Source organism: Patagioenas fasciata, chromosome 3 (assembly GCF_037038585.1).
Source record: "Patagioenas fasciata isolate bPatFas1 chromosome 3, bPatFas1.hap1, whole genome shotgun sequence".
In the NCBI taxonomy this organism is placed as follows: Eukaryota; Metazoa; Chordata; class Aves; order Columbiformes; family Columbidae; genus Patagioenas; species Patagioenas fasciata.
The window spans coordinates 46,646,263-46,670,758 of record NC_092522.1 but is presented as its reverse complement, the minus strand read 5'-3'; the positions used below and the strand labels follow the sequence as shown (position 1 = coordinate 46,670,758).

The 24,496-nt window shown below is 41.8% G+C and overlaps 2 protein-coding genes across 4 annotated transcripts in view; one reads left to right on the top strand and one right to left on the bottom strand.

The window, feature by feature from the left end:
- The first annotated feature begins 2,334 nt into the window (after positions 1–2,334).
- On the top strand, positions 2,335–17,159 carry LGALS8 (galectin 8). Of its 3 annotated transcripts, none has more exons than XM_065835195.2 (10): positions 2,335–2,479; positions 4,038–4,174; positions 8,171–8,259; positions 8,944–9,154; positions 9,808–9,924; positions 11,676–11,732; positions 11,812–11,838; positions 13,258–13,346; positions 15,255–15,420; positions 15,867–17,159. In XM_065835195.2, the coding sequence occupies exons 2-10, from the start codon at positions 4,079–4,081 to the stop codon at positions 16,014–16,016; spliced, it is 1,002 nt and encodes a 333-aa protein (XP_065691267.1). In that variant the 5' UTR covers positions 2,335–2,479; positions 4,038–4,078; the 3' UTR covers positions 16,017–17,159. The 3 variants fall into 3 exon arrangements, with proteins under 3 accessions (XP_065691267.1, XP_065691269.1, XP_065691268.1); XM_065835196.2 differs by having other exon boundaries at positions 2,361–2,492; XM_065835197.2 differs by lacking the exon at positions 11,676–11,732.
- Positions 17,160–18,219: 1,060 nt separating this feature from the next.
- The window catches only part of HEATR1 (HEAT repeat containing 1), a 37,220-nt gene continuing 30,943 nt past the window's right edge, over positions 18,220–24,496 (bottom strand). The window contains exons 36-45 of the mRNA XM_065835050.2: positions 24,168–24,457; positions 23,267–23,417; positions 22,596–22,754; positions 21,736–21,870; positions 21,373–21,477; positions 21,111–21,279; positions 20,182–20,336; positions 19,669–19,827; positions 18,850–18,958; positions 18,220–18,437 (exon numbers count right to left, since the gene is read on the bottom strand). Of these exons, the coding sequence (XP_065691122.2) occupies positions 18,349–18,437; positions 18,850–18,958; positions 19,669–19,827; positions 20,182–20,336; positions 21,111–21,279; positions 21,373–21,477; positions 21,736–21,870; positions 22,596–22,754; positions 23,267–23,417; positions 24,168–24,457 (1,521 nt within the window). The 3' untranslated portion in view covers positions 18,220–18,348. The remainder of the gene's footprint in view (positions 18,438–18,849; positions 18,959–19,668; positions 19,828–20,181; positions 20,337–21,110; positions 21,280–21,372; positions 21,478–21,735; positions 21,871–22,595; positions 22,755–23,266; positions 23,418–24,167; positions 24,458–24,496) is intronic.

Below are 24,496 nucleotides of genomic sequence, written 5' to 3'. Positions count from 1 at the left end.
GCAAAGAGGTACTGTAATGCCTGTAACTGAATGGGATGCAGTGATTTAATTTTGTGGGCCTTTTCTATGGCAACATTTATTTTTGTGCTTATATTTCTCCCATCCAGCCTATGAATAGGGGGAGCTTTAGGTAGTGCTTCTCTGAGCAGCGTGCTGCTACACATCATGAGCTGTCAAACTGCTAGGGACTTCATTGCCCTCTGTCCTTACTAGACCAAACCAGCCAAAAGCACACCTAGTGACACCTCTGAGGGAGCGGGAGGATGAATGTACGGCCTTGGGGCTGTGGATATAAGATTCTGGGTAGGTAAGAGAATTCCAGGTTTCAGAAACTCCACAGTCCTGGAGCTTTGAAAACTGCATTTGGGTCTGGTCACAGGAGATGCGCCTGGCTAGGAGGAGATGTAGTTAGGCTGTAACAAGGGACCTACAGAGCATAGAGGAAGTGAAGGCTTCGCAGGGGAAGTTGTGGTAGCATTAAGGAGCTGAATTAACTTCACAGCGAAGTTGTTACTTTATCGCTTGTAAATCCAAGCCCACAGGACATGTGCCAGAGGAGTGGGTCAGAGGCCTATGGCTTGGCCTGGGCCCAGCTGCGTTCTCCAGAAAGTCCTGGGCTGAGAAACAATGCAGCCCCTGCACAGCCTTCTTCCCTGGGGCACGTTAAACACACCTGCAGTGTCTGGCACCCTCCCAGGGTGGCAGAGCATCCCTGCTGTGACAGATGTGCTGACCCCTTGACCAAACTGGTGGTGGTTTAGTGCAGGTGCCAAAGGAGGCAAAGGCCTGAGTCATAGCTGGGCCATGAGCTCCTCCAGCTCACCCACAAAGAAGCATAGTAGCACAGTGAGCACCAATGCATATACAAGCTTGGAACACTGATCATGCAATAGATGTATGAATAGCGTGTGGTTTCTCCAAAACTCATTTATCAAGGGTACACAGAGCCTCATGTATGCCTTTCCCGATACGTATGATTTCAGCCAACAACTTCATTCCATAAATATGACAGCCTGGGTGAGATGTCCTTGCTCTCTCCCTGCTTGGCAGTATGGTTGCGTGGCAGTGATCTCCCCTTGAGCTGGGACACCTCTCAAGGTTGCTCCTCCAGGCAGAGAGACCTTTCAGTGATGGCAGATCTTTGGTAAGCGACTTGTTGTATGGTAACATTGATTTGATTGCGTGCTGAATTGATACTAATGAACCATTACTAATCCATGTAGCGACTCTACTAATTGTTATAACCTTCATATTCCTTACCCTTTTCACCTGTGGCTCTTAGCACATGTGTGAGAGGCAGTGGATCTTAACACACGGTGCAAATGTGGAAGGCTGAGATATTGTGAATTATTGTCTTAAAAAGTGTGCTTACTGAAATAATATGCTCAAGGCCTGCTTGTTCTGAAGAAACAAGGTGGAAAAGTGCTTGCTGTAAATGCTTAACTACAGTAAGTTAAAGCAGAAAGTGCATGATCATTGTGAATTGCTAAAATTCAAAGGATGCTTGAAGCTTGTGTAAGCTCCAATGAAGCTCCAGCTCTATCAGCCACCAACATCTGTGACCAGGCCTGCAGTGCGCTCAGTCAATGCCTGGCACCAACTGCCCTAAAACGTCCAGGTCACAACTTGCGAGTGTGGCCATCCACCACCAGTGGCCGACCTGAGACCCGAGTGCTGCCAGCACTACTGGGACCTGGACTCTGATACTGGCACCTGGGCCCTCGATACCAGCACAACCTAAGACCTGCGAATGGCCAGTGCTACCGGGGCCTGAACCCTGAGAGCTGCCCAGTGGAAGACGGTGTTTGGATCCCTGGCAGTGACTATCTCTTGCTTATGTCTTACTTATCTTCCCCCGTGCTTGCTTAACTTTCCTCCTAATTTTCCTCCCCCATCGCTCTGTTGCTCTATCTTGACTGTTCAGTGGCATCTGACCTCATTTGTGTCTTAATCTCACTCTTGGGATCATTTTGAAACCTTCCTGAGCCCAAAATCAGACCTGGACCCCACAGCATCTCCAGTCTTTGTGAATCTTTCTAACTCAAGGCTAACTCAATTTTCCTCTGTATATTTTCTCCATGCAGTAATCAATAAGGTGGACCTTGCCTTAGAGCTCGTTGAACTTTGTCAAATCACGGTTATCTCTGTCTAGTCCCGTCGGTTCACTGAACTCTGTCACATTATTATTTTACTGCAATAAAACACATCGCTGCTTTCCACTCCTCTGCGACAAGCCCCCGGGAGAAAGCTGTCTGTCCTCAGCCGCAGCTTTCGGGAAAGGGCCGCCCCCTGCGCCGCGGCTGCCGCCCCCTTCGGTCCCGGGCAGTGTCCGTGCGCGGTGACGTTGGGGCGGCCGGAAGCCACCGGGCGGGGCTAGGCCGGGCGCGGAGCGGAGCGGCGGCAGCACCGGACGGCGGGGGGCGATGGCAGCACCGGGCGGCCTCAGCCCGCGGCGGTGCGGGCGCTCCTAGTCACGGAGGTACGTTGTGCAGGTGAACAGGGAGCGTCTCGTTAGGGGGGAGCCGAAGGGTAAAAGTATCCGCACCCCTTGGCCCCGGCTGCGTGGCGGGGAGGGAGCCCGGCAGAAGGAGGCGCTCGGTGCAGCCGGGGCGTCCTCGCAGCTCCTCAAGGCTGAAGTGACCCTGGTGTCCTGGTGAAGCTGGTTCCGTGTCCTTCCAGCGCCTTGTAGTATTGGGTTTATAGCCGGGGGTGGGGGACCCCATTGGTGTTTTGTACTTAAATTGCTTCAAATATCCGGAAAGTATCTCGCTTATTCTTTTTTGCAGGAGTTTTGTTTGCCTTGATGTGAAACCTAGCTTTGATTATAATAAAGTCTAACCAGAACTACCCTCATGAAAAACATTTTCTGCACGTCACAGTGGGACAGGCTAGTAGCTGCTTCTTGGCATGTTTTCCTGTTTTTTTATTGAAGAGGTTTTCAGTTGCTTTGCAATGTGTGAGATAACAGGAAAGCATGTGTATATTTTCCAGTTCTAAATGTATAATAAGAAAACTTTACCCTGTGGTGTTGTGGAGTTAAGGTTTGGTGTAACACGCGCTGGCAGTGCTGCTTCTGACAGGTTACAGGAGCACTTTGCAGTTGCATGTCCATCTCCTGTTTTGTCAGGCAGAGCCTGAATTGTAGCTTTTCCTCATTATCTCATGAGCTTTTCAACCTAATAACAAATCAAAACACCCCTCAACCTGACACTTTGCCATAATTCCACCTGGTCTGCTTTATTTTCTCCTTTTAAAAATGAAAGTAATGAAATTTGCCTGCCTTTACGCATTCCTTTTGTGAATTGATGGTCTCTCATGAGAAGATCAAAGGGCCAACACAGTTATGCCATGCAGGCACCCTGTGTGCTCTGAATTGCATTCTAGACACTAGCCTTAAGTAAGAGAATTGATACCCTGCTGGCTCAAATCTCCCACAAGATAAGCCAGATGTTGCAATTGGCCACTCTTGTTGAATCATTGTAGAAGATTAACCCCAAGACCCTGTGGACCTTGCGGGTTTGGTTTGGTTGTTTGGTTTTAATGTTGGTAGCAGTTGTCACACAGCAATGGTACTAGAACCCTCACCTTTGACTTTTTCCTTGTCTGACTGTCATCACCACACAGTTTGCATGTTACCTTGTTTCTTCAGAATGTATAAGAAGTAGCTACTTAGTAATTTCACTTGGGCCCTGAATATTGGTCACGTCATTGGAAGATTGGCCAAAGACTTTACAGTGTAGCTTGCAATACTCCCAAGCTGTTTTTTTAATTCTTTATTAATGCTGTACACTTAATGCAAGTTTTACAAACTTCTGTAGTTATGTGGGCAGTTCAGGGATTGTATGTGTTGGAGGAGGAAACATAAAACACTCTGCTTCCTTGCTGTTTGTTTGCCCAGTATCTCTGAACTTTATGTAAGGTAAAAGCGGAAAAATTTCAAAATTCCAGCAGATTTATTGGAAAGGAAAGAAATTTGTATAATTTCTTGTGTGTTACTTTTTTCTTCCTAATTAAAAGTTTTGGCATTTTTTTTGAAGGAATCCCTCCTTTGGTGCTGCCTGACCCGCGAGTCCTTTAAATGTGCTCCAGCAGTGGTGACACAGAACTGAGGAACTTAAATAGAGAAGGGAAGATGATGTCCTTGGATGGACCGCAGAAGACAATCAGTAACCCGGTAACTCCCCTCTCATGTCAACAACTTTTCCCTTGGGAAATGAGACTTTGCTGGTTTATGTCAATAGTTAGTACTCCTGCTGTGTTGCACAGTGAGGGACGTTACTGAGAACTCTTTACATCGCTCAGGTATTCAAAGGATAACATCACAGGCGACACTGGGAGCTGATGGTGTTTAGAAATCGATGCTTCATGCACAGGACTTCTGAAACAGGAAGGAAATTCTGGCAGCCTTGGAGTGTAATCCTTGTTCATACACAGTTTATGTGGAAATCCAACATTTTTCCAGAATGTGCTGGATTGAAAGTGAAAGTATGATAAGCACTATTTTCTCTCCTAATTCTCTGTAAACATGGGTGGTGCCTGGCAGCCCTCATCTTTTTTTTTTTTTTTTTTTTTTTTAATGGTACTTGTAACCACAGTCTGAACAATTAAACTTGATTTTTTTTTTTGATAGCTGGTATCTTACCTTACCTTAAATCCCATATTGTAGGGAAGACTTGAGCTAACACAATTCAGCAGTTGCAGAGAGTGAATCTGACGGAATGTTGTTCGCCTAGCTCAGGCTCTAGAGACTTTCTCTGAGATCTAGTATTCTCATGATCTGGGACAGCAGCCTGACACTGGCATGTAGCTAAAGGGATGGGCTGGAGCTGTGATTTTCATTGTGTCCTTAAAAAAGTAGTTTCTTTGAGCCTGCATGGAACAGTATTTTTTGACATTTCATGCTAGAACTCTTTTCAAAGTATTAAAGTCTGTAGAGTATCTATGTGGAGTGTTCAGCAGCACAGATCTGGACAGGACTTCCTTATCTATTGCAGTTTGCACTGACACACACCTGTGCCCTCAGTGAATCTGATTGTTTGGTCCCCCTATATGTTCACTGCTTGCGAAGTGGATAGAGTTAGGGATGACAGGGGAAGAGCTTCAACCTTCTTCACAAGAACCCAGCTGGGAGAGTAAGGAAAGCTGTGTGGTCATTAACTGGAAGGCAGAAGAACTGAACTGCAAAAGGAGAGGGAGCATGAAAGTTGGTAGACAGGGATTTTGGTGAGAGAGGAGGTGTGAAGAGGAGGGTTAGGAGTTGTTTAAGACAAATAATCTGTGTAAGAGAGTGAGTAAGAACTCAGCAAAATTGAGTGGCTGCAAGGGGACTGGTGAGTATGACGGGTGACAAGACCAGGGTGGAGAATGTAAAGGGGTAAATGAGGGCTTAGGGGTCAAGAGCCTAAAGTAGGAATAAGAGTGAGTATGTGGGATTGGAATATGGAAGCAGGGTTGGGGGAATGATTGTGCTGATGACCTCAGGACAGCCTCCAGACAGGCCATGAGCAACCTGTTCTATCTGTCCTTGCTTTCAGTAAGGCATTGACACCAGAGGCCTCTTCCAGCCTCAGCCCTTCTGTGATTCTGTCACCTGTGTGATACCACAAGATGAACTTAGTAGGGATGGAGAAGGGCAGGCTATGAAGACTTCAATTTTTCAGGGAATTGTTCTATGAGCAGCAAAACTTAAGAACTTTATTTACAGATTTGAGTCTGAGACTTATTTCTTCACTACTGTACTGTTCTGCATCATTCAGAAAATCCTGCTTTCCTCTTTATGCCCTTTATTCCACTGATTTGGCAAGAAATGTTGTCATGCCCCCTATGATGGGACAGCTGTCTGCTACCCAGCAAGCTGGATGGAAGCTGTGTTATCACAGTCCTTTCCTCCATAAGACCATCATCTGGCCTCTTATTTTGTGGAAACTGGCAAATATTAGAATGAACTTAAACTTCAAGACCTCTCAAACTCAGTTGACGTTGACTAAGTGGCTTCAGAAGTAATTTTTGCGGCCTAGAAGAGAGCCAGGATGCTGCTAGATTATGCAATGTTACAAGCATTATTCTTAATAAATGATGAAAAATTAGTGGAGGAATGTCTTGAGACGTGAGGTAATTACAGGCATATTCTGGGATGACAAAACCTCATTAATCCTGACATATTGCACCCAGGAAATGCTCTTTTATGGCCTTGGAGATTCCGTGTTTAAGGTACTGAAGAGTTGATGGGCCAACCTTCTTTTCTCTTAAATAAATGCATCTTTTTGATTGTAAAGAAGTCTGTTTTCCACAGCTTCTCTTCCAGGGATAAATAACTTTGATCCACTAGAGTAGTTAAGTCCCGACATTTCTGGCCCATGTCTGTATGTTTTCCTGGTTCATCTTTGGAGACTGAACCAGTAATTCATTACTTTACTGCATTATTCAGAGCTACTGTCCCTCAGAAGCAGTGTGTTAAAACTAAAATAATCAATATATGTTTTTTCGTATTTATTAGTATTATTATTTGAATAAAATTGAGCCTCTTGTGTACAGCTTGTATATTAAAGAACCAAGCTACTACCAGTAAGCAAAGGGATTTTGGCCTATTTATTGTTTCACTTTTAGCAGTTATTTTCACATTTTGATTCGCCTCTACTGTACCTGCTCAAGCCAATAGAAACACATGAAACTTAAGCCAACTTGACCATTTGTGAGCTTATGCTTGGGAAGCAAATTCTCCAAGTCTGTTTTACCTGATGTAGAATATGACTGCAAATTATGTTTTGGGAAATGTGTGGGTAGCTGAGAAGGAAAGTGTAGAGAGAGCAGAAAATGATGTCTATATACTGGCACAAATGATCAACGCTCTGGATTTAGAGAATTTTTGCTGTCATTCCCTCTTCCCTCCTCACAAATTCACAAGAATAGGTGTCAGTGAACACATCCCATTTTTATATCTTCCTGTTTTGCGTGATGATACATGTATTTAAAAAATAAAAATCTCAACATGTCCTTTTGTGGTCCAGTATTCCATTCAAGAGCAGAATTTCCAGTCTGTTCGTTTTTTTGTTGTAAAATTACTGGATCTCCTGTTTGCAATTGATGTTTCATTTTAAAGAGGTTGTAAAATCTTATACGCTCTTCCATAGATCAGGGATTTTGGGGGAAAACATACAAAACACAACCTTGGCAGAAATTTTTGTCTGTTAACCAGATCAAATGCGATATTTGCTACTATTCACTTCATTTTTCAACCTAAAGCACAGGTGATGAGATGCAGACTTCTAGTTTTGCTTTCGTATCGGTCTCCTGTGACTCCCACAGTTTTCTGTGAAGGTGCTGCCCTTCCTGCCCCGAAGTTCTGGGTGCACCAGCTGCTGGTTGGGGGGGGGCTTTGGTCAGAGAGCCATGCTGGGGTGTTTGGGGTTTTTATTTTAACAGACATGTCCCCTCACATGACCCAACAAGTCCTACTGTGTTGCCGTTTCAATTTAGCATAACATGCGTTTGTTACCTTCTCCAGCTATTAATGAGGAAGCAGAAATGGTCAGGATTTGAACTGGGCTGTGTACCATAGGTACCGTGAAGCCCAAGACAGGGCTATTTCAGTGCACCTTGCAGTTCTCAGCTCATTAGGACAGGGTATTTTGTTGTGTTTGTCATGTAGTTTTTACTAAGAAGACACTGTTCTCTGCCATAGTCACTTCTTTTCCCATGAGTGTTTTCCAGAATGGAGCAAGAACAAGCAAAAAGGCAGGTGCTGGAGTCTGGGCTCAGGCGGGTTCCATGAGGTGCCTTCTGCTACCACCAAAGGGCTGATAAAAGTCAGCCCTGGGCAATCTGAAGTGAATCCTCTTTATAGTCTATGAAAAGCGAGGCAATAAAATATTGCCGTTCATTGTTTGAGAGCTAGGAATAGAGGCTGGAAATTTTAGTTTTAATTTTCTCTGAGAAACTTGTTTGTCATAGATGAAAATTTGTGGGGTTTTTCCTTCACGTTGTGGTGGGTAGTGCTTTTGTAATGTTTCTTTTAAATGAAATGCTAGTTGTGGTTCTTTTAGTGTGCTAGAGCATCACATAATTATTAGAATATTATTTTTAAAACAATTGTGGTATTTTTTGCCTTCAACACAAAATGTTATTCGAAACGTGGGTTTGTGTTGTGTTTTTTTTTCCTCCCCTCTTCTAGATCATTCCTTATGTTGGGACCATACTTGGTGGCCTTGTTCCTGGACAGCTGATTGTGATACATGGGACTGTTCCTGAGGATGCAGACAGGTACTGGCTGCAGTGTCACTTTTTGCAGTGTCACCACGTGAACAAGAATATGATGGATAAACTGTTTCCAGGGGTCCTACTTCTGATGGCACACAAAGGTTTGATCTAAATCCCGGTGGTGGCTTAAGTGGCCAAGGAAAGCTTTGTGATGAGAAGTGGAGGATGAACTGATTTTTTCCTTTCTGCTGATCCTCTCTTCTCTCTTTTTGCTTTGCCTGCTTTGGCAATTTTTTTTTTCCCTGTCATAGCACATGTTTGCTTGTCTAAAGAGGTTCTCTGAGACTAACAGAATTGACAACTGAATGTGTTGCATGAAGGAATAAATGTAAACTGGGATAAGGAGGCATGAACCAGTGTGTGTGCCCGCTATGGCGGTTCTCTTCCCTGATTTTACCCAAGGTTCATTTGTTTATTCTACTGAAGATGATGGGAGGGAAGGTAGTGAATGCATTAAGTGAGGAGCTTACATGACACAAGATGATAAATATTTTAATTCATTGCAATAAATCATGGGAGAACCTTTCACAAATGTGGAGGGCTTGGACAAATATATGTTTGTTTGTTTTCCTTATCTAACAAAACTTAGTATGTCTGCTTGTTCTAAGGCTCCACAAGTGTATTGAACTTCTAGGTAATTTCTTGACAGACTGAGCTGAATGTGGTTTGTCTTATTTTTATGATTAGGTTCCAGGTGGATTTACAGTGTGGCAGCAGTATAAAGCCTCGAGCTGATGTGGCGTTTCATTTCAACCCCCGCTTCAAAAGGTCTGGCTGCATTGTCTGCAACACACTGGAGAAGGAAAAATGGGGCTGGGAGGAGATCACTTACGAGATGCCCTTTCAAAAAGGGAAGTCATTTGAGATTATAATCATGATTTTAAAGGATAAATTCCAGGTGAGTCTGGGTCAATGCTTTCTCTATAGCCGGTTGTCTGGCCAGTAAAACATAGGTATTTTGTATATGATATTTACAATAAATAGTTGTAAGCCTTGGTTTCTCTGTTACCTAGGTATAGTCTAAATACAGAAAAGTTTAGAAACTTTTCTTTAGGGAGGTGCTAAGTAAATCAGACCTTTAATTTTGTATTGCTTCCTTCTAAATTGAATGGGTAGGCAAATAACTTGCTGCTGTGGCTAATGGCTACTCCACCCTTCCTTCCCTTCTTATGTGCAAGGGCTGACCTTAGGATAAACCTGTTTTGTGACTAGTGTAGGACAGTCCTCTTGGAGATAAAAATACAAGGTCTGTCTTGCTCTGCTAAACTGCAATAATAGATTCTATTAGATTGGTAACACCACACTGGTAAATGATCAGGTGATAGAAATAAAAGGTGTGAAATGAAGATTTTAGTGTAGTCAGATCTCCCTCATAGTGATGGAGAGACTGAATCATGGAACGGCTGAGCTTAGCTGCTCTGAAATTTCTGGGACGATCGCTGCTTCTGTACCAAACCAGTATAAACCAGAGATATATACATACAATATGATACCTGGCTGGTGTAATGTATATTTAATACAATTTTCCTGTTTTGTTTCCTGTCTCTTCAGGTGACCGTAAACAAGAAGCACTTGCTGCTCTACAACCACAGAATTAACCTTGAAAGAATAGATACACTTGGAATATATGGCAAAGTGCAGATCAAAAGCATAGATTTTGTTTCTAATGTAAGTTATAGAGACAGCTGACTTGTTTGATTCCTCTTTTCTGTCTTACTAAACTGCAGAGTACGATTTATAGTGAAAAGGAAGTAAAGAAAAGCAGCTGCACAGGTTATTGTCAGTAACAAAACCTTTTTTCCCTGCATTTCAACATGCGAATCTCATGTGAGGATCTTTGTCTTCCCGTTTTAGTCTTGAGGTTAGGGGCAAAAGGGTGACAAAGTTTGCAGCTTACAGAGTTAACAGGATGAAGGGTGTAAGAATTGACTGGATACTGGATCTAGGAATATTATACTTCTATTATTATACTTTTCAAATACTGCAGAAGCTCCAAAATGAACTTTCAGTATTCAGTGCTTCTAAGTGACAAGTTCAGCTACAGCTGTAACTTGTTGCCAGGCTTCCAAATGCCAAGTTCAGCCACAGCTGGAACTGCTTTTGCACATAATCCTGTTTTTCCTACTAAAATGACTGAATTCTTGAATGAAATAAAAAATAGGAGTGTATGTTTATTTCTGGCGAGTGAGAAGAGGTGTCTTTTCTTGAAGATGTTGTGGCCTTACTTGCTCTTGGACCAAACTGCAATGAATTTAAAGTGCAAGGAGTGCTGTGATTCCTCTCGGCTGCCAGTTCTGCTAGGGAAAGTAAACTAACAGGGAGGAGTTGAATGATGTGTTCTCCCCTGTGCAGAAAAAAGGGCATTTCCTCTCTGTAAGGGCGAGACTTTTAGAGCAGAAACGGCAGGTGAGAAATTTGGGGGAGATGTAGAAGGTGAATATCTTTTCCCTTTCGTCCTGCCACTCACTAAGGCAGCCTACCTAGTCCCGTGTAATGTTCTGGGTCTCTTCTCCCCTATCTTCACTGCTTTGTGGGCAAAGCTTGGATCTTTTGTTGCTAAACATCAGGTCTAACTCAGGTCAGTGGACTAATAACTGTGTTGATAGAAGCTGGAGATTTGGGCCTGAATAAAATGGAGTCTGAACTGTAAATATATGTCTACTCACTGATCATTGCAAAGCTTATATACAGACTTTTGTGGGCCTCATCACTTGGTCTTGGGCATGTTGCCAGAATAATGTTACTTCAAAGCTGTCTGAGTCTTGATCTTGGAGGACTGACTCTGAAAAGAGCCTGGGGGCAAGCAGGTGCTGTAGGTTGGTTTCTGTCCCAAACACAGAAAAAGAATTGTTTTAGTCTATGGTTGCTCATGCTGTATCCTTTGGGGAAGAAAGGGATGGAGAAGGGTGATTTTTTTCCTTTTTGTCTTTGCTTCTAATATACTCTTCTGAGGAGGAAGAGGGAGGCTTGTATTCGAAATAAAGCAGCAAAAGATAGAATCTGCCAGGGCTAGGCTGGAACTGTGTCTCTGCATGGCCACATTGCTCATATGCCTCTCCCATAGCATATAAACAGGGATGCATAGGACTCTTAAGGATGCCTGCATGGACCTGCCCTGCTGGTATTCCTACCCCAGTGAGGAAAGCTCAGTGGGTACCCCCAGATGCTAAGGGGTTAAACAGTGCTCTGCCTGTTAAATAAAGATTCAAACTGTAGTGAGGTCGTCTTTAGAAATATCTGTTTGGCTTGTTCTTCTCCTTTAGTTTGTAGGGCTTTGGCTGTCTTTACCATAGCCCTAGATTTCCATGTTAACAGTTTAGCCTTCCAAGCAGTACAGATCGTTACTACAGTTCTAAATCAACTTTATGTTAAAGTTCTATGACATTAGCAGTGACATCCAAATGTCTCTCTTCCTGCAGTCTTTACAAGGCTCTCAGCCATCATCTCTAGGAGTAACAAAGATAAACACAGAAAATGTACGTATGTCTGTAAGAAGTTGAATGACTCTCCCTCTTGTCTGATAAGACAGTTAATATTGTTTGTTTTCTCTTGTAGGGGGAAATGCCAGATGGTTCACAATTTGTAAGTGTCTCATGTAGACTTGTGGCAAATGTGAAGAGTAGAAAAAAATGAAAATAAAAACATCTCAGTTATTCATGAAAAAATATGCACAGAACAAAGGGAATTGAAAATCCTCTGGGAGATGATAATCAGTGAGGTTTTGTAGAGAGTAATTGTCTTTGGTGCTACTAGTAAAAGTGAAGCTATTTGTGAAAGTATATAGAAACCCCAAAAGATAAATGCAGCATCCACAGCCATAAACAGAGAAATAAAAAGTGGCGTACCTGAAGTTTTAAACGACCAAATTACATTAAGGACTTTTTTCAAATAAGCATATTTAGTTTTCTCTACCTTTGGAAGTACCTGCAAAACACAAGTATTCTGCAGTTATAGGATGCCAAATGGCCTTATATTAATGTGCATATCTCAGAACCTGTCTGGCTACATTTTCCTCTTGCGGACAGATCCACGCTCACCCTGTATACACCTCACGTGGCTGGATGCAAACATCCCACCTTAGGGTTGGGACTCACACCCAGTCAGCACGGCACATAGATGGAGTGAGTGCTCATCTTCTTGCAAAAAGCTGTACAGGTGGACAGTATCCAGACTGAAGTAAGGACCACACTCAAACTGAAAAGGGGTTGGAAGCCAGGAATATATACAAATAGAATTTGTGAAGGTGAAGTGGCAGAGAGTGCCATGATTTTAGTTGCCTTGTCCTTGACAGTCTGCCTATGGCAGTCTTCTTTTGAAAACCAAATAACATGCAACATTGTCGCTTGCAAGTTGTGGACTTCAGCAGAATATAGAGGAGGAGGACTTCTCCATTCACTCCTTTTCCCTGATCGAAATAACTTATAACACAACAACAACCAACCAACCACAAAAACAAACCACCAACAAGAAAAAGCCCAAAACAAATGCAAATAGAATACTCGCACTATCTATCATTATGAACTGGTGCCAGGAGGACAGAATACTCCGTGACCTTATTTTTAGTACCTAAGCAGCTGTGGGAGTACACACCCAGCATGAATCTTATTCTTTAAAGTGTAACTGAAGCTTTCAGAGAGGAGAGGTTGGGATGTCTGCCTCTGAATAATTATGTGATACAAATTTAAATTAGTGCAGGGAGTTTCATGCTTACTTTTTTTTCCTCCTCTTCTTCCTCTCCTTCCACCATTAGTGGTGGCAGAAGTAGTTGTAAATAGTGTTTATTTTGCACCCAAGGTGGTAGTCTAAAGAAAAAACCCAACACATTGATAAGTTTATCTCACTATAGTATTAGTATCCCAGGACATGTTGGTGGGAATAACTTTAGCTATAAGTGCAGATTTGCAATTACAGGCCAAATTTCTTCCTGCTATAGTAAAGTTCAGCTTGCATATTGAAAAATGTAAGTCACAGTAAAAAATTTTACTGGTGGTGTTCTTCCAGGGAGTTCCTTATGTTGGGAAACTTGATACTGCACTTCGTCCAGGATGCACAGTTGCTGTTAAAGGAGAAGTGAATAAAAACCCAAGGACGTAAGTGTTACTGATTTTTTTTATCTGCTGTTTTAACCGAACTACTCTTGAGAATGAGTAGGCTTTTCCATTGCTTCAGTATGTTCTTACTTGCAACTTTTCATCTGGAATCATCTGAAACAACTACAGGGTAGTTTTCTCAGGCACCTGCCAGACACCACTTTAGAGAGGACTTGTGAAAAGTGAAGGTAGAACCTGAGTGTCTTACCTACTAAATCTGCTTTGTTCACAAGGTTGCATGTCTGTTCAGGGTTTCCATTGTGCAAGGTGTGTGAGCACACACATCGTACAACAGCAGCATTTATTCTAAAGAGATCCAAGAGTAAGGGAACTGGCAGACGTAGGTGGAAAATAGGTGCATTGGATGAGTTGCTGGTGTGCTCAGATGCTGCATGTTACAATATTTCTTGGACAACCACCTTGGGGACTGTAGAAGCAGGAAGGTCCATAACTGTCAGCAACTGAGTGATGAAAACTGGTAGGGGAGTATGAGCTATAGTTTTAAGAGCAAATTAGGAACAACAGGTAGCAAAGAAGACATTTTCCCAACATGATTTAAAGATGGGAAAAAAAAGTGGAGTGCAACGTGGTCAAAATGGAGCTGAGGAAATGTCTGTGTTTCAGCATGCCCTTTGCTTGAAGGGTGGTTTTGGCTCTGCAGAAACATGCCTAAAAATGAAGTAATTAGTGCAAATGAGGAGAAGCATGCTTCTTATGCTGTGTGTGTGCATCGTGCTCCTGCTTCTTCAGAGCATAGACCTTCCCTGCAGCTCAACAGCACTCAGAGCTCATATTAATACTGGAAACCAAGGCCTAGAAAACTCATCAACAAAGTTTGAATGGACTTTGAATTGGATGGGATAATTAATACTTGGATAGTAGCATTTGTTTTCCTTCTTTGGCTTGAAGAGCTTATTAGCACATTTAAAGTGCTGAATGGACTATTCACAAGTGTGAAGAGGGTCTTGGATGTTGATTAAAGCATTGCAGGTTGTCTCCTCATTGTGCTTTTAAAAGTATAGATTTTTATAGAGTTTGTAAGTTATTTAATGTCTTTCAGTTCACGCAGTTGTAGATGTCCCTTTTTTTCAGCAAAAAAGAGGACATCACAGTTTGGAAGTGTGGCTGTTGCTGTATTTCATACTGGACTAGGCAATTCTGGGCTTCTCAAAGGAGGGAAATACCCTGACAGCTGGAGCTAATCCTGGGGAAGGAATATTTCTTCTTCAAATGCCACTAGGTTGAAGCATTCATCTGAATTTGGATAACTCTTCCATCTGATCACTCTTCTCCAGAACCCCCCTTTAGGAGCCCTGTGTTGTGGACCTGTCTGAGGTGGCAGAGTGTTCATTCAGCGTGGGCAGAGCTGTGCTACCTGCACAGAGACGCTTCATATGCATGGTGCCCCCCCAATCTTAAATGGACAGAGAGAATTCTCAGGCTTTTTATTGGCCTCTAGCTGGTTTGTTGGCAGAAAGAACAGAATGTCTTTAGGTAAAACAAAGCTTCCCACTCTCCACTGCTCGAGTTAAGAGAAAGAGATGGTGGAGCAAGTAGCACCGTAGGTTTCTGTGAGAATGCTGCTTCCTGGTGCTGTAGGGGAGCAGCACTTGGCCTGCTTGGCTCAATAGCTCCTTGCTGAGACATGAGCAGAAAGCTGTGAGCGAGGAAGCGGATCTAGCAGGGTCATGTCCTACGTTTGCTGCCTCCAGCAAAGGTTTCTGCGTGAAGGAGACAGTTGCATGTTAACTGCCTGCTTGCTTCTTCAGGTCAGTCACAGCCCTGGCTCCAGAGCAGTTCTGAGTATAGGCCTAGGCTCGATAAATACCGTGGACTCATGGACATCATTCTTATAAATGCTTGGTATACTTATAAATCCTTGGTAAACTTTTAAAAAATATCTTCCAGCTTTGCCATAAATCTGAAACCAAGTGACTCAAAGGACATTGCGTTACATCTGAACCCCCGAGTGAAAAATAAAATATTTGTAAGAAACTCATACCTTAATGACAGCTGGGGAGAAGAAGAAAAGGAAGTTGCCAATTTCCCTTTCAGTCCAGGCATGTATTTTGAGGTAAGATTAACTGAAACATAGCATCAAACTGGCAAATCTGCCAAAACAGTGCTTAAATGTCATGTCACTAATAAAGATTTAAGTAAAACTGCCATTCCTGCATTCTTCAGAATACTTAGGATTAAATGGGACCATAGGTAGTAGAGATTTGGGTTGACTTGGTTTTAATAACAGTTTTTAAGTAGCTGCCAGGATGCAGCCTGTGCTCAGAACGAATTTGAATTGAGTTGGACTTGATGATCCTAATGGGTCCATTCCAACTTGAGTTATTCTGTGATTCTATTAATTTTATTGAAGTTTTACTTTGTAAAACAAACATTTCTTTTGTATGAAGCCTTCTTTGTAACAGAAGCAGGGCTTGCCCAAGTCTAGGCTAGATCATCAGGTTGTTTTCCCTGTCTAACCTGAGCTCAGAACTTAAAACTGTTTCTCTTCTTGCCTTTCAGCTGATTATTTTCTGCGATGCCCACCAGTTCAAAGTTGCAGTTAATGGTGTTCACACTCTGGAGTACAAGCATCGCTTTAAACAACTGGAAAAAATTAATGTAGTGGAAGTCACAGGAGATGTCAAGTTGTTAGATGTGAGGAGCTGGTAGTTCTTTTCAATCAGTACTAAAAGGATTAAATCTCTTTTAATGCCAGTGCCTCCTTGTCAAGTACAAACAGGTGCTGACTTGTGCTGAGCCTGCCTTTATCAATCTAGGCTTCTGCGTCTACCCCTCTGAGTTAGGTGAGTACCAGAACAGCTAACTGTGAGATTAAATCCTCCTCTAGTTTACAGTATCCTGGCAAGCTAAATAAGTTGTTTGTGCAGATAAAGCTGTATTAATGCACCTAGCAATATGAAAATACTGCATCATACTGTGTCTAGCAGTTGCACTCAGTATAAGTTAAACTACTACTCAGCGTTTCTTGATAGCGTACATTCAATATTACGAAGCAGAATTAAGACTAAAATAGGATCTGAAGATATGGTTCTCCATCCTAAAAGGGACATCAATAATTCATTTAAAGTAGAATTATGAAATATACTCTTCTGCTGCTTAGTTTATATTTGCACCTGTAACCTTTTTACTAAGGCTGGATTAAGCAAACAGTTGAGCCATCAGTTCTAGCAAAAGGCAAGAAGGAATTAGATCTTACTTCTTAGCCTGCTGCTGCACTAGTACCTTCTCTGACACTCGTGGTTATGTCACTGCTTGATTTTAAGTAGCTTAAATCAAACGTGCAGCAGCATTTCTAGCTTTTAGTTTTCCAGAGTGAAACAAATGAAAATGATGTAGCTGCTTCTAACTGCGTGAACTTTTGAAAGGTTGATATGAAATGGCACCCAAAGGAGTTCAGATTGCTCAGGGACTGAAGTACATATTTGTGGTTTTCATTTTTTAAATATGTGTGAACACAGGTACTCCAGGCAGGGTTTCAGCAGAGAAGAGACCTGGATACTCATCAGTGAAAGAGAGAATGAGTCCTTTTCCAGTCTTACGTTAAAATGCTATTATCTGAAACAAGCTGTTCCTATCCAATCAGTTTTCCATACAAGTGTCAGTCTTAGTTTTTATACTCCTTTTAAAAATAAGTTGTTACTGGCTGTCAATACATGCCTGAGGGATGTTCCTATCTTAACAGCTGCTAAGAGTGAAGCAATTTCAAGAATAAGATGTACCCTAAAAGACTGTTTAAGATAAATTACCAAATCTAATGTATAAAAAGCATAATAAAAACATTTGTGAACTCTGCTTTTCTCCAAGTGTAGCCAAGTAGCTACGATCCCTTCTTGGTCTTGTTTCATATATTATCTTTCTTACCAGTCTCTCTAAGGTGCCACAGTGATTCTGGCTGGAGGTCCATTTCTACATTGAGGGGTTGGTGATCCACAGAGCAGTGAAGCAGAGCAGGCCCAGCCCTCAGCTGTGCTGAGTCAGCCTCAGAGCAGAATTGTGCTGAACATGGCAGGTCCCTTGGCTGCAGGATAAACTTTGCTGTCTGACTGTGACGCTGGAGCCAGGAGGCAGCTCCCACTCAGTGACGGCAATTGCACCACTTGTGTGTCCTTGCCTTTAGCTAAGAGTTCAGCAGGAGATTCTCATGTGAACATCCTTTTGGTCTGACAGCAGACATGGTTAATACTTTTCTTTTAAGAAACTCCTGTAAGAGCATGAATGACCACGATGGGGTAACCTTTCCAGAGATGAGACCTGCTTGGCACGCTGCACCCTGAACAGAGGCCCATTCCCAGTGCCTGGTAGGATGTAAGATTATCCTCTAACTGGTGGTATTGCAAACCATACTTAAGAGAGTGCCTAACTGGTAGTGTAATGAACCAGCTTCTGGTACAAAACAGGTGGTAAGGTTTTTAGTAAATTCATTAACATAGCAAGCAATTAATTCTTGATCCATGGGTGAATAAGAAGCTAATAAATAGTAGTCTTTAAAGACTACAAAACAGCTTTAGTTCCTATATGAATCCTGTCTTCTTGTAACTTCCTTTTCAGTATCTTCAGTGGGTTCACTTTTTACTTCCCTAAAAATGACAGAAAAGCATTTTCTCAGGATTGCAGTGCATGTGAGTACTCCAGTGAATACCATGCTTACATTATACTGTGACTGTCTCTCCACAGGGACAGTAACTGCATACCCTAAGCACAGTGGAATTCAGTGAGTCTCACATGTTGTCACACTGTTTGTGCCCAGCTCTCAAAATTTGGTTAGAGCTTGTTCCAGTTTCCCACTGCTAAGAGCAGTTAAGGAAAAATCATACGAAAAGTCCCCAGACGATCCAGAAATGATAAAACCAGATTCTTACAAGATTTTATTAAAAAGTTAAGATCTTAACTCTGATAAAAATTAGAATACAGTTTGCCTGTAACACTTGCATGTGTGAAGCTAACATGATTCTGACAAAATTTGAAAACAAAGGAGATAAAACTAGAAGTAGCTTTGGAGTGGTTCTCCCAAAATGACTTCCAGTTTTTGAATTGTCTTCTGACACTGCTGTTCAACTTCTTCACATTCATCTAGAAAAAAGAAATAAAGCTGGAATTAAGTGGAATAGTGATTACAAAGCTATCGTCATCAAGCCTAGAGCTGAATTAAAATACCAGGTATGAGATAATTATTCAAAAATATTTTGGCACTGACTCAGGACTTGGGCAAATTACTTAAACTGTAACAGTGATCTAAAACATACAACTGAGGACGTGTGCACAGGCTAAAGAAACTACTGTAATTTAACTGAACTTTAGAATTGTGTTGGATACAATCCATTTCAGTTTGCATCCTGCAGAGTTTAAGGTGCCATATACCAATGCATTAGACTGATGCAATTATAGCAATCATACTGTCTGAATCTTTGAAATAAGGAGCCCTTGTTCTTTTTTGGCCTTAGGCCAACTGTCCGCCTGCACTGAAGCCACTTTAGAACATTACCTTCCATGAGCTCAGCTAAGAATGGAATAGATTCTGGTAGCAGCACCAGGTAGTTCTCCTTCAGTTTTTGTGCAACTTCTACCAAAGCAAGCAGAGCAGCAAATCGGACCTAAACCAAAACAATAATCTCTGTAAGGAAATAAATATTATAGTATAATTCCGTTTCCTCTCCCTGCCCGCCCTCCTGCTTCCTTCCATAAAAGTTTGCAAACTAGCTTTCCCTACTGAAGGGAACTAGTTTTAAGCTAATTCAAATCTTAAAATCTGGATAAGATGTCAAAGGAAAAATCAGTTGCAAGAAGGAGGTATGTTGCTGGAAGTTATTTAATATAACGGTCTTTAACTTCCTGTTCCAACGCTACTCTGTTCCACTGCATCAGAAAGACTTAGTACAATGAAAACCAAAGTACTCCCCCTAAATACCTATAACCTGTCAGATAAGAGAGTCTTGACAAAACTCGACATAATAAAGAGGTCTGATGATTGATAAATAACTGTCTTCCAGTTCCCCCTCTAAAGTGCCCCTCTCTTCATGCACACACAGACTCTTATTCCAACAGCTACCAGATCTTTAAAAAAACCCAAATCACACAGCATGGAAGACATCCACATGTGGAATATTGACTGCTTACAGGAAAAGCAGAAGGCCATGTTGTAAACATCTCCAGAACTTGGGACTAGCATAGTACAATATTGATATTTTAACTTAGGCTAGTATCTTAGCAATGACCTGGCTATCCAATTGTGGGTTTTGGAGCACTGTTCCCATTTTCTAAGGCAACAAAGAAAGCCCATGGAAATTCTGATATAGCTCCCAACCTTAGGAGACGTGTGTCTTGTTTTCAGCAGGATCTGGTAGTTCAGTGGTTTCCAAAGAGAATCATCTGCTGTTGCTACTGAAAACTGAGCTATGCAGGGTATCAGGTGTGCTGTCACTCTTTCCTGGAACTTCTCATCTCCTCCAAGCACATTTTCTAGCTGTGGAAGTAAAAAGCTTGTCAAACAGATCCAGGCTCAGATAAACCCAGCCAAAAGCACTTCTAGCTTTGGCTTTCAGGTACTCAAGAATTACATCAAGGAGCATCAGTAGCAGCGCACTGATCTGCAAGAGCTCAGCAACGTGCATGAACCTTATGGAATTAACACTTTTAGAAAGAGGACAAAATCTAGTAATTGAGAGCCTCAAGCAAAGCAGTTAATACTGTCTGCAACTTGAAGTCTGTAGCCCCTTTTTGTTAAGGAAGAGGATAGAGGCCTGATAGTTAAAAAAAATATTTCAGATGGATAAAAAAAAAAATCAGCTATGAATTGTTTTTTTGTGTTTGTCAATACCTGATCAACCAGAGGCATCATCAAGGTTTCTGCTCTTTCCTTGCTCAGGAACTTCTGAGTGTCAAACAGGAAGAGCTTGTGCAGACAGTCCAGGGTGAACTGCAACAGCAGGCAGCTCTTTTCTGTGCTGTTCTCAGAGTCAAAGAAAGCTTCATCTACACATCAATCAAGAAGAAAAAAAATCATTAAGAAGTGAAACTACAAAACTTCCCCATGAGACAGAAACATTGTTACTTCATGAATATAGCTAAAGGATGTGCTACATAGCAATTACATACTCATCACTTGGAACAAGAAAGCAGACGCAATGTGTTATCTGGCTCTTGGCTAATGCCCTAGCAGGTCTGCCACTGCTGTTCAGGAGCAGCTGGGGATAAAACAGAACAGCCACAGGCTATAGCAAAAGTGCTTGGCCAGACCTGCGGACATGGAGAATTTTTTCAGATCACTACAAATGGGATGGGCAAACAGTTTCCCATACAAAAAGTAATACCTATTTTTTATTTTTTTGTCAAGAAAGCAGAGGAGTCTGAATATACCAGGTAGCACATAAGAGGAATCAATGAATGACAGAGGGGTAGAAAAAAAAAAACCAAGCAATAAACAAAACACCAAAAAAGACAAATGGAAACAAATCACCCTCTTTCCATACAATTTCCTTCTCAGGGAACTCACTGGGCATGACACTGAAAATTTTCATGTGGTCTCAACTTTGTACTGGCAACTCAAAGCCAATGGATGAAAAATTACTTTTAGTTCCATCAAAATAAGAAAGATGCCTTATTTATGAGAGAAAGAAGACAGAAATGAGAGGTATGTACTGTGAAGTAAATCCTACAAAACTAAACTTTCTGCAGTTATAATTAACCTCTTTCAGCAACTAGAGTAGCCTGACAATGCCTCTCTGTGACTAGTAACTGAAAACTTACCAGTTTTAGCAATGTTGACCTGGTTCAGCGTCTCAGCAAATGGCTTCACTAAATGACCAGCAAAAAGGGTGAAGAGCCCCTTGAGCTTGTCTGCAATGCAATCTGCTATTCGGTGGAATGTCAGCAGTCTGTCTTTTAGGGCAGACTCTGTTTTGGACCAATCAAAGAGCTGAAAGTGAAAGGCAGATTAGCTTTTTCCTGTGTCTGTGCACTGGAAAATACAAATAAGGTGATGCAAATTAATTTTATATAAACTTCCTACCTTGAAGAAGAGGGGTCTGAAAGAAGCCTCAGAAAGTTTCATAACCATACTTATTAGACAATCAATAATGTAAGCCTCTGTCTTACCAACTTCCTCCAAATCATCCTAGTGAAAGAGAAAACGTAACTCCAAGTCAGAAATGTAAGAATTTGAGCTTTCAAAGCACATTTTAATCTTGTCTGTTTCAGACTAAATCCCTAACCACAATGTTTTCTACCACAAAAACAATTCCACATCAGAATATTCGACACACAGAATTTCAGAGCACATATGCAATGGAAACTACTAATAATTTTTTCAAAACCAGAAAGAATTAACATGTAGACATTGAGCTGCCTCTGTTCATCGCCCTAAACAAGGCACCTGCGCATGCTCTGCTCGGAAGTCCAGGGCTTTCATGAAAAAGGCCGTCAGCTCAGACTGATGGGAGATCAGGTGCTCCTTCTCCATACCAACAATGTGCTCCTTCAAAATGTTCATAAGGGGACCCAGGCAGTTCTGCCAAAACAAAAGCAAAGCAACATGAAGGCAACTGTGATACTGACAGAAGCATAACAAGGAAATTGGATTTTTGCATTTCACACATTTACTCATTAAAATACTGTCAATAAAATAAATAAACTACTTTCTGAACTTCTTGGGAGTTTAAGTTAGCAGGATTCCTGAAAACAGCTTGGTCTCCCCTTTCCATTCCTGGAGATTTAAGTCTGAAAGGTTTACACCTGTGAGATGGGAGCAAAGCCTAGATAAAAATGACTCAAGTTCCTAGCAGATAATCAAGGCCTTTATGAATGGGATGATCTCTCCAGTATTTGTCATCTAACATGCTAAATACATGAAACTGGCACATTTCTCCCAGGTCTAACTTTCCTGAACCACCATTGCAGCAGAAAAAGAAAACAGAGATATACGAAGACTATGCTGGGTTTGGCCGGGGTGGAGATAAGTTTTCTTCATAGTAGTTCATATGGTGCTATGTTTTAGATTTGTGACCAAAACAACAGTGGTAACACACCGGTCTTTTTTTATTGCTGAACAGTGTTTGCACAGAGTTAAGACTTTCTTTGCTTCTCATCCTGCTGCCCCAGCAAATTGGCTGGTGGTGGCCAAGAGCTTGGGAGGGGACACAGCTGGGACAGTTGAACTGAATTTCACACTGCTTCTTTTTTTTTTTCTTTCTTTCTTTCTTTTCTTTTTAATTACAGAAGGAAAAAGATCCTTACCTTCCGGGTATTTGCCACTTCACTGTAACACTTTGTAAGTGCAGGCAAGAGTATTCGAGGAGCAAGTCTTGTAGCTAGGATAGTTTTCAATGATGTTACACGTAAACTTATCTGGGAAGAAGGACCAAACTTGACCACAATCTTTTCCAAGCGGACAACCTATCAGGAAATCCAAAAAAAGTCAGGCATACTTAAAACAACTCAGGAACGTATTTTGCAGTAGTTGTCTGTTGCAAGGGTCAGATGGCAATTTTGCTGTTTGCACCACTTGGAGCACCTTACATTAGGATGAATGTGTGCAGAGCTTCACTTGCTTCAGAAAGACAAACACTGAAAAAATACACATGTCAGCAGCAGAGGGTCAGAATTACCCTGCTAGAGCTGTTAGTTACACATTTTAGCAGACCATGGATATTACAGAACAATCCTTCAGGATTCATCTCTTTCCAAAGAGGCAAACTACAGCGTAGTAGGAGCAGGAGACACTCACATTCTGTATCTTAGCTATCTGCAAATAAAGATGAGTAGAAGAATAATATATTATGACCTTCCACATAGTTGCCAGACACTTCTCCTTCAGTTTGAGAGAGAAAAATAATTTCTGTAGCTTCTTCTAGTAACTGGGCAGATCCTGTCTCCCTTTATGTATCTGTAGGAGTCAGATGGCTCACCTGCAGCAAGCAATCCAAAAGATAAGGACTAAGGAAGTGTGGTAACGTTTCTGCAACCTTCAGCAGAGCAGTGATAGCACTCAACAAATAAATCTCATTGGAGACCAGCTCCTTCTTATTTTTTAAAGTCTTCAACAGTGCTGGCATCAGCCTGTGAAAAAACAACCACAAATACAGGAAGGTGAAACAACTGAAAATTTGAAGGCACATTTCCAGTCACATAAGATCTATCTGTTAAGCCTGCAGGGACAATTTTCACATGAATTGTAACATGTGTCTGAGAAAACTCAGGATTCTGGGCTCTTCTGCTGTGGTTCATTTGTTTGAAGCTAAGGAAGGATACTAAGTTTAGAATCACAGACTGGTTTGGGTCAGAAGGGATCTTTAAAAATCATCAAGTCCAACCCCGCATGCTGTAAGCAGGGACATCTTTCACTAGTTCAGGTTGCTCAGAGCCCCACCTTTAGTTTAATGACAACAAGGAATTTATATTTGTAAGGAGATAAAATATCCTTAAAAGCAACAAGTTATATGCTTGAATACTTCATAAACAGGAAGAATAAAATAATGTAACATGCAAGGTTTCCAACTGTACTGGTCCTCCTGTCGTCAAATGCAATCTGTCCATACAGAGTATGGGCTGTCTTTTCCAAAGCCATGAAGACTGCCTCTCCGTAAGGAACTCTACTGTTTATAAAACTCCTACAATTTCCCCGCTAGCTTCTTAGTTCTACAACCAAGAAGCACTTTCAAGAGCACTACAAATACCCTTATTCTTATCGACACAAAACACACACATGGGCAGACTGCCACTTGGCCTTCAGCAGCATTCCTTCAGTCATCATTTTAGTACAACTAATTCCTGATGCAGTTGGGTCTGTTCAAAAGAACCAAACAATACCTTGGAAGCTGAGGTATTGCTTGGGCTTTCAGTGTACAGGTGACCTCAGCTATACACAGCAGAGCACTTCCCATCACATTCTTTTCCTCCTTCTCTGAAGAAATTAGATCAATGGCAGTTTTCAGAACAGGTACAAACAGCAATGGATTTTCTGTGCCAAAACCTTTGCAGAGCAGCTTGAGGCTGAACAAAGCTGTCTGCCTGTTGATGGCTTGCTCCTCCTCCTCCTCCTTTCTTTTACACTGCACAATAGCAATGAGCTCAGGAATGAGCTCTAAGAGCTGCAGGATCTAAGAGGACAAGAGAACACACATGTTAGACATACAATT

Coding starts and splice junctions, on each gene's coding strand:
- LGALS8 (XM_065835195.2), top strand. CDS start 4,079: ATGTGCTCCAGCAGTGGTGACACAGAACTGAGGAACTTAAATAGAGAA. Junction 8,260..8,943: donor GTTCCTGAGGATGCAGACAG/GTACTGGCTGCA, acceptor TTTTATGATTAG/GTTCCAGGTGGATTTACAGT. Junction 11,733..11,811: donor CAAAGATAAACACAGAAAAT/GTACGTATGTCT, acceptor TTTCTCTTGTAG/GGGGAAATGCCAGATGGTTC.